Raw genomic sequence first — 9,531 nt, forward strand, 5'->3', positions numbered from 1 at the left:
GTGGTGTCGCAGAGACACACGGTCTGCATCAGCAGCCAGATGGAAAAATGACATTTCGAGGTTTCAAAAGATGGACCTGAAGATGTGAGTAGTGTTTTATTGCCAAATGTGATTGAGGAGGTGGAGGTAGAGGAGCTGGTCTGGAGATCAGGGGCGTTTGTGACCTTGTCACGTTAACGTATAAAGGTCTGGTGTTTGTGAAGACAGAAGTTTAAAACAAGTTTGTAATTAGGTTTTTTGTTGTAGCGGCATCCGCCATTTTCCGGTCGTTGCACCAGTCTGTTGTGGTGAAAAGAGAGCTGAGCAAGAAAGCAAAGCTCTCAGTTTAAAGGTTGATCTTCGTCCCAGTACTCACCTATAGTCATGAGCTCTGGGTCATGACTGAAAGAACGAGATACCAACCCCAAGCGGCTGAAAGAGTTTCCTCTGCAGGGTGGCTGGGCTCTCCCTTAGAGATAGGGTGAGGAGCTCGGTCACCTGGAGAGAGCCGCTTCTCCTCCGCATCGAGAGGAGCCAGTTGAGGTGGTTCGGGCATCTGATCTGGATGCCTCCTGGACACCTCCCTGGAGAGGTGTTCCGGGCATGTCCCACTGGGCGGAGGCCCCGGGGAAGACCCAGGACACTCTGGAGAGACTATGTTTCTCGGCTGGCCAGGGAACCCCTTTGGGTCCCCCCCAGAGGAGCTGGAGGAAGAGACTGGAGAGAGAGAAGTCTGGGCATCTTTGCTTAGACTGCTGTCCCCGCGACCCGGTCCAGGATGAGTGGAAAAAGATGGATGGATGGATCGATGGATAGATGGATGTTTTGTGCCCTTTTCCTGTCAGAAAGCTGATCAAAACTATAGTTATAAAGTCCCCCTCCGATGATAATCCTGTTCTTTGAGTTTTTAACATGTCTGTCATTTTTCTTCTGAAAGAGGACAAATGTAATAAGAACTCATTTTGTTTTTGCATTTCTGAGTACTGTATTTTCCACACCATAGGTATTATAAGGCGCAGTCTTAATTAGGGGTCTGTTTTTGTACTTAGTCCATACATAAGGTGCACCGTATTATAAGGCGCAGAAAAAAAGGTGAAAGAAGCAAAACCATGAGTTTAGTTAAACTCCATTCCGCTATTTAACAAACAACTCATTATTTTTTTAATCGATCTCCTTCCACAACACAACTTCAGTGTTTGAAATAAGCAGCTGTTCATCAAACACGCCGGTTCCCTCACATTGTTGTTGGAGTCAGTCTTATTATCAGGCGGTTGTTCAGCAATGATGCCGGCGTTTTTAGCCAAACCTCGGACAACAGTTACAGCAGATCTTTGGCCCAGGTGTCAACAATCCCTTCACATATGGAGGCGTAACTCGCCCAGCGCTGCCTCCCCGTGACGTGTGTGTGCCGTCTGTCATCCGTGGCTCCCATAACAAAGACACACGCTCTGTTTTGGTTTTGATCGGGTGGCACCGGGAACCAATCTTTTAAAGCCTCAAGGGATTTCGTGCAGCGTGATCAGACAGTATTTAGCAGGGCTGCATTCACGAGCAGTCATCAAACATACTGGAAAAACAAGCGCGTAAAGTTTGGTTGGATCTCTGCGTGGCGCGCGGTACACAGCCATGCAGGGGGAAGCGCAGACTTTCAGGAGCGGAACATAGCCTGTATGGTATCATTTATTATTTAAAACACCACGCATGAACCAAACATTCCTCATGGATCAGACACCACCGTTCGCTTCTCTGCTCCTGCGCGTGTTAATCCTCCCGCAAGCAGAAAAAGTAATCGCGGGACTGTCTATATTGATGCATGTGCTAATTCAGCGGTGTTGAGTGGGGCTGCACGGTAGTGCAGTGGTTAGCGCTCTTGTCTCACAGTGAGATTTCCCCGGTTCGAATCCTGGCTGGGGGATTTGGGACCTTTCTGTGTGGAGTTTGCATGTTCTCCCTGTGCATGCGTGGGTTTTCACCGGGGACTCCTGCTTCCTACCACCGTCCAAAAACATGCTTCATAGGTTAATTGGTGACTCTAAATTGCCCCTAGGTGTGAATGTGAGAGTGAATGGGTGTGTGATTGAGGCCCTGAGACAGACTGGAGACCTGTCCAGGGTGAACCCCGCCTTCACCCATCAGCAGCCGGAATAGGCTCCAGCACCCCGACGACCCCGAAAGGGACAAAGCGGTCAAGAAGATGAATGAATGAATGAATGAATCTGAGTGACTCTTGTGCAGTGGCACTCAGTCAGCAAACATACTGGAAAAACACGTGCATAAAGTTAGGCTGGATCCCTGCGCGGACGCAGCACAAACTGCCCATTTCAGCACACGATGTAGTAACAAGATCATCTCCAGACCGAACAAAGGAACGCTGTCAGACTAATCATCCGCATGTTTTCAGGACTGTGCATGTATAACGGCGCAGGCCAGGTAAAGCTTGTGCTCTGAAATGCTGGCTGATCTTTATGTGTTTGTTGCACTAAGGTGGGTTTCTGCAGTAACTTGAGAAGTGGTCAACTTTACCACTATCTACATTGTTTCCAATAGCTTACGCTTACATACCGGGCGCGTCGGCGATCAACCAGCGCGCATTAGTGCACGTTGCTAAGCAAGTTTTAAAGTCGGGCTGCGAGTTCTACGTACAAATCGAGTACATATTGAGCGCGCGCTGAATCTTCAACATGATCTTCATCATGATTACAACATTTTTGGGATTTTGGGGGATGTTTTATTTTCTTTTTTTATTTTCATTGGGGACTTTAAATCAATAATTATAAGATTTAAAGCTAGGTTCGATAAATGAATGGCTTAATAGCCCCGAAATGATCAAGTTAATTGGAACTTTTTAGCTCCCACTGGGTTTTGTTCTGTAAGAAACTGGACCTCTTATTGTGAAAGGTTGTTAAAGGTTGCAGACCTCTGCCTTTGGGTCTATGACTCAGGAAGCGGCAACACTGCAGGTTTTCTTCAGCAACAGCTGGTCCTGGAGGTTTTCTCACAGAGTCACAAACACTTACCTTCATGAGAACGGACTCGCTGAGCTTCTCTCTGTTCACGATCTTTATGGCCACTTTCTGACACGTGACACAGTGGACACCCAGCTTCACCAGACCTGAAAGACAGACGGGGAGCATTTAGCGTCTGGGGTTGACACAAGCGTATGCCAATCCCAATGGAAAGAGTCACAGACAGCTGTTCAGTCTGTGGAACCTGAAGCTCCATGCAAAAGATGCACATTCCCTCACGTCTTAATGTATGAATGACACATACACACACAGAGCACCCCCTGTTTTGGTGGCTTTAACCCTTTAACACCTGAGGGGTCGCTGGCAACGCTTAAACACAAAGTCTTTAAAATAATGCAACTTTTCAGGACGATCAACATAATTACGTAAGATTCTGAAGGAGAATTACATTGATCGTGTTAACAATTAATAAAACTACAGTAAATCAAAGAACATAAACATAGGAGCTCCAGTTCTAAAAGGGTTAACATGGATGTTTTCCTTAGACTGCTAAAACTGTTAGAAAATAATCAAACATTTATATGTTTACAATTTATTTAATGGGTTGAATAAAAACTGTCATTTTTTTAAACAATGAAATATTATTTTATAATTTTTTTATTCCTTAAAGAACAATTCACAGATTTAAAAATTTGCACTTTTTACTGAAATTGTACTACGAGTTAATTTTTTCGTAGTTTTTTTTCATATATTCAAATTTGTATAACTACACCTGTTTACCTTTTTGCATTCGTTTTTTTCACCGTAAATCAGCTAATCAGAGCAGGAAAAATGTTTTCTCTCTGTGAATCAGCTAATTGCTGATCAGAGCAGGCGAAAAAATGGCAAAAAGGGCTGAAAAAAAGAGAGAAGAAACGTGAAAACAGATCGAAAGCTTAAAAGGAGAGGTTCCAGGCGAGGACTTCCGGCTCATGTTTTTTTTTTTTTTTGCGGCCAACTCTGGCCTGGGGAGGGACTTCCGGCTATTAATAATCGGATTTTCAAGATTTTCCCGTTGACTTCCATCAAACCCCAGCGCTTACTGAAACAGATCTATACATTTGACCTGGCTACACACTTTGCATTATTGCGTAAGGCACAACCAACTATAAAACTCATTAAATGAGACAAACAACTCAGAGAAAAGTTCATTAGTCAGTCAGACTTTATTACCCATGCTCTCAGTAACTCTAGAACTTGCTTATAACACGCTACATGGTGGCCAGAAGCGTTAGCGTATTCACAGTACCTGTAGCTCCGAAACTTGTCAGCAACCCTTAAAAGAACAGACTACTACCACTAAAACAAATGTTACTAAGTCCAAACATTGTTAGTGATGCAAAAAAAATAAATAAATAAATAGCTGCTACATGCTAGCTGCATTAGCGTATTCACAGTCTCACCCGAGCTAGCATTTACGCAGAATGCTGTGTGCCTCTCAAAAACATTTTGACATCAACAGACACTACCACAATTAATCACATATAAGGTGCTCTGGATAGAGAGCACATTTCCGTTTTTTGAAAGCAATTGAGGCTTTTAAGAGCACCTTGTAGAGCGGGAGATACTAAACTCTGATTTAGACAAAACCCAACCATTCATTACACCACCCAAAAAAAAAGAAAAACTAGATTGTTGTGGAGTCATGGAACAGACTGGTGACATGTTCAGGGTGTTGACCAACTGGGCTGACTCCATAAATACTGTGACCCCAAAGGACAAAAACTAACCCCCGCCTATATGGACACAATACGGGATGATTCTCGAAACACCTTCATGATGATGATGATGATGAAGACTTTTATTTGGTTGATTATATACATTTAACATTTGACAAACTTTAAATGATAATCTATATCACTGCCAAGCCCCCCTCCTCCTCCTCCATCTCTCCCTTCATCCCCAGGCAGTCGTGGCCATCCCCCCTCCCCCTCTTCTCTCTCTCACCTCCCCCACACAACAGCCACTCACCCCCTTCATCCCTGCCAGGGCAGGTTACCTACCCCCCCGCCCTCACATCCCCTCCCTGTTTCACAGCTGATCAGGTGACTGTAGAACTGAGGAAGCTTCAGCCCCGGAAGGCAGCAGGACCTGATGGCGTGTGTCCCCGGCTGTTGAAGACCCGTGCTGCTGAATTGGGGGAGCCGCTACAACGAGTCTTCAACCTGAGCCTGCAACTCAGGAGAGTGCCCACCCTCTGGAAGACATCCTGCATCGTTCCGGTGCCAAAAAAGAACCGGCCCAGCGAGCTGAATGACTTCCGACCAGTGGCTCTCACATCACACCTGATGAAGACACTGGAGCGGCTGCTCCTCAAAGTCCTCAGGCCTCAGGTTAAGCATGCAGAGGACCCTCTGCAGTTTGCATACCGGGCTGGGGTTGGGGTGGAGGATGCCACCCTCTACCTCCTACATAGAGCCCACTTGCATCTGGACAAGGGAAGTGGCACGGTGAGGATTACATTCCTGGACTTCTCCAGTGCCTTTAACACCATCCAGCCCCTTGTCCTCCAGGAAAAATTGACAAGAATGCAAGTGGACCCCAGCCTGGTTGCTTGGATTTACAATTACCTCACCGATAGACCACAGTATGTCAGGCTCAAGGACATCGTGTCTGATACTGTGGTCAGCAGAATCGGTGCACCACAGGGGACTGTCCTCTCCCCCTTCCTCTTCACCCTGTACACCTCGGACTTCCGCTACAGTTCTGAACTGTGTCACATTCAGAAGTTTGCAGATGACACGGCCATCATGGGGTGTATCAGGGATGATGATGAAGAGGAGTACAGGAGGTTGGTGAGTGACTTTGCTACCTGGTGCCACACCAACAGCCTGCAGCTCAACACCTCAAAGACTAAGGAACTGGTTATGGACTTTAGGAGAGACAGTCCCACTCCTAGGCCAGTTCTGGTGGGTGGGGAGGAGGTGGAGGTTGTACACACCTATAAATATCTTGGGCTGTGGCTGGATGACAAGCTGGACTGGACGAGCAACACTGAGCAGCTGTATAAGAAGGCCCAGGGCAGAATGTACTTTCTTAGGAGACTAAGATCCTTTAACATCTGCAGGAAGCTCCTGGTCATCTTCTATCAGTCTGTGGTTGCTAGCGTCTTGTCCTATGGTGTAGTGTGTTGGGGTGGGAGCACCTCAAAAGCCAATCTCTCCAGGTTGGAGAAACTGATTAGGCGGGCTGGCTCGGTGGTTGGCATGAAGCTGGACCCTCTGGTGGCAGTAGCAGAGAGGAGAACACTGAGCAAGCTGCAGGGCATCCTGGACAATGCCAGCCACCCTCTGCACTCTGCCATCAGCAGCGGGAGAAGCCTGTTCAGTGAGAGGCTGCTCCTACTGTCATACTGTCAGGGTGGTGGTGGAGGACCCAAATGCAGGAGACAAGACATGGTGGCAGAAACTCAAAGATTTACTTAAAAAACTCAAAACATGACAAAACCAGGAGAAGCAAACCAGTGACGTGACATAACAGAACAAATGATCTGACAATGAGAAACTAAAAACCAGACACTTAAATACACTGAGGGTGATTAACTAAATGGAAACAGCTGTGGATGATGTAACCTGAAAATGGTGGGACTGACAGGGAAAAAACAAAACATGACAAAACTTAAGCACAGATCATGACACTCACTGTTTTAACAGTATTTATTTTATCTGACATTAAGTTGTGTAATTTCAATATGACAAAAAACAGGTAGATGATCACTTATGTCTGTCAATAAAAGACCACTTTTCACTTTTTTGAATTTAAATTAACAAAAATATTATCAATCAAGGTGGTGCTTTTGTTTGTTATTCTACTTGGTTTAATTATTGAAGGGAACAGACTCAAACTAAACATATTAATTATAAACTCCATGGATTTAGTGTTATCACATGACTTCAACAAATCTATATTAAAGTCACCACAAACAAACACATTCTTATCCGTTACTTTAGCATACAAGTCAGATATTTTTCTATTAAAGCTGGTAAGACATGATCCAGGGGTTCTGTAAATACAACTTATTAGGACTTTTTTTGAATTTTCATTTGTTATTTCAATAGTGACACACTCCATCAAATCGTCAATAGCTGTAGTCATTTCTTCCACTATTGCACAGTTTATGCCCCTTTTTACAAACAAAGCAACACCTCCCCATCTCTTATTCACTCTGTTTTGTTTGTATAAATCATATCCATCTAAACCGTCATGCAACTCTTTATCATAACAAAGCCATGTTTCTGAGATAGCTATTATACAGATTGTAAGTTGAATTTGCTGCAGATACTCTTTTATTTTACTAAAGTTCCTGTAGAGACTTCTACTATTAAAGTGTATAATAAAGAACTCTTCAGTCAGTTCCTTGATATCATCTGCTGAGTAATGCCTACAGTCCAGGTTTATATTCTCATAGAGGTATTTATCAGGGTCAATGTCATTTTCTTGTTCATATTGCTTGTATTCTTGAAATATACATGACTTAAAGTTTTTATGATCCACTATTTGATTTGTATTTATTTAATGAAGCTGAAGCAGTAGCAAAAACACAGGAAAAAGGAAAGAATTGCATTTTGCCTTACTTGTATTGATCCAGGTGAGACATTTCCCTTATAGTTACTTTTTTGGCTTGTTCTGGTGTCCCATTTGGTTTAATCATCACTTTGCACTTCCCTGTCCATGTGTCTTGAATCAGCTTTTTCAGTATTCTTGCTTGGCGTGCAATCTCAGCATTCTTCCTTGTGAGGTATTCATTGACATAAACCCCTGAGCCTCTTAGTTTTTTGGTTTGCATCAACAGTTCAGCTTTGAATTTACGGTTCGAAAATTTCACAATTATCTTTAGCGTGTTGTTTTGTTTCTGAGTTATAGTGTGACAAGCTGCTATATTTCTGCTGTCCACCATAATATCTTTACTGTTAAAGAAGTTAATGACTTGCGGTTCCAGTGATTGTAGTTCTCCTGGTGGGGCATCCTCTCGATCCTTATCATTTGTAGCAGTTCTTGCATAAGTTCGATGAGTTGTCACCAAGCCAGTAATCACCACGTTATCCATTCTTGTGTATTGTTCCAGGTAATCCACTCTTTTTTTGTAGGTTTTCTATTGTCTTGTCCCTTTCTTGGATCGCCATCTTCAGTTGCCGTACTTCCTCCGTTAAAGCGACCAAATCTTGTTTCTTGACCAGCAAACTTAATTTTGCTGACATGAAGTTGAGGGACTTCTTCACTTCCTCCATGTCCTCTGCGAACTTTTTTGCCAATTTTTGGTCTGATCTTATTACTGAAGATCTGGAAAAACAAAAGGAGTCTCAGAGCAGGATTGACACGACCACTCTCTTCATTTTCCAAAGCACTTCTAATTCTCCAAAGCACATCCTTCAAAACATAATCTTCCAGCACTCAGGTTCATGGGCAGGCTCTGGTCTTTAAAGGCTGCAGGGATTGCTCAAAAGCACTTCAGAAAAATGACAATAAAGTTGGTGAATAACAAAGACAGGAGGGTGGGATCAGCAGCGAGGTCACCTGATGGAGATGCAAAACGCAAATGTCAACACGCAGCATTTTGATCTGAATGCGGCAGCTCCATTCATCTCTATCAAAGCTCTGACTCACTTTGTACTGAATGTCTGCAGACTGCAACAGAAATGCCAGGACGTATATGCAGCCCTTCATTACTCCAGCAGCGGGAATATTTCACAGGGGACCTGTGTGTCGTCATTTGAAGGATGATTTCCCTGTGGGGGCTCACGAGAGAAGCGGGGGCCTGCAGTCCATCAGGGCAGCCTGGGGGCTCTTTCATGTCCACACGTAGAAGTGAAATTGCATCTTGGATGATCTCCTTCAGGCTCCATTGATCTCGCCGTCACAGGAACTGGAAGATGACTTCCACTGCAGAGCTGGGAGCCCTTCAGGACCAGCGCCGGAAATCAGGCTTTGACGGAGGAACTGAGCAAGAACAACAGAAAACTGAGAAGAAACAAAGCAGGCAGCTCCTTTTGTATTTGAGAAGGTCTAAGATCGACCCTTGTAAGCAGATGACCAAGGAAAACTTAACCTCTAAACTCTTTTACTTTCTGCTTGACTCTCGCCGAGGTCAGACGCTTTTCCTCTCGCTCCTCCTGTTGTCAGCTCACTCCCAAGGCTTTTGTCTTGTCTGCCCCAGAGCCTGTACTTTTCAACCTGCTGCAACTACTGCTTTTGCATTCTGAAAATGGATCTGATCAGCTGGTCTCTGAATTGAATTGACAAAATTTACTCCACGCTAAGGAACGGTAAAGCAGACCCCTCCTGCCCAGACGGAACCCACGCGGCTGGATACACCAACCATGGGGGCAAGTGGAGGCTGATGTGTCTGGCCCAGCTGTCTGTGGAAGATGTTGAGGATGTGTACCTATTTGGATTTCTGATAATTGGATTAATCCTAATGGGGACCGGAGGATTTCTGATTTATCGGGCAGTCTGAGAGCGGAAGACGGAGAGAGGCGATCTGTCGGAGCTCTGTGGAAAGATCCTTCGGGGAGTTGAGACTCACAATGAGAAACTTTCACAAGCGGAT

At 44.6% G+C, this 9,531-nt stretch overlaps 1 protein-coding gene across 2 annotated transcripts in view; it reads right to left on the reverse strand.

Annotated features, from left to right (window-relative positions):
- LOC112145575 (serine/threonine-protein kinase BRSK2) overlaps positions 1 to 9,531 on the reverse strand; it is a gene marked incomplete at its 3' end in the record, with an annotated part of 302,845 nt that overhangs the window by 129,388 nt on the left and 163,926 nt on the right. For both annotated transcript variants that reach the window (XM_036211820.1, XM_024270896.2), the window contains 1 exon segment: positions 2,997 to 3,091. In XM_036211820.1, coding sequence (XP_036067713.1) covers positions 2,997 to 3,091 — 95 coding nt within the window.

This window comes from Oryzias melastigma, linkage group LG5, assembly GCF_002922805.2.
Source record: "Oryzias melastigma strain HK-1 linkage group LG5, ASM292280v2, whole genome shotgun sequence".
Classification (NCBI taxonomy): domain Eukaryota; kingdom Metazoa; phylum Chordata; class Actinopteri; order Beloniformes; family Adrianichthyidae; genus Oryzias; species Oryzias melastigma.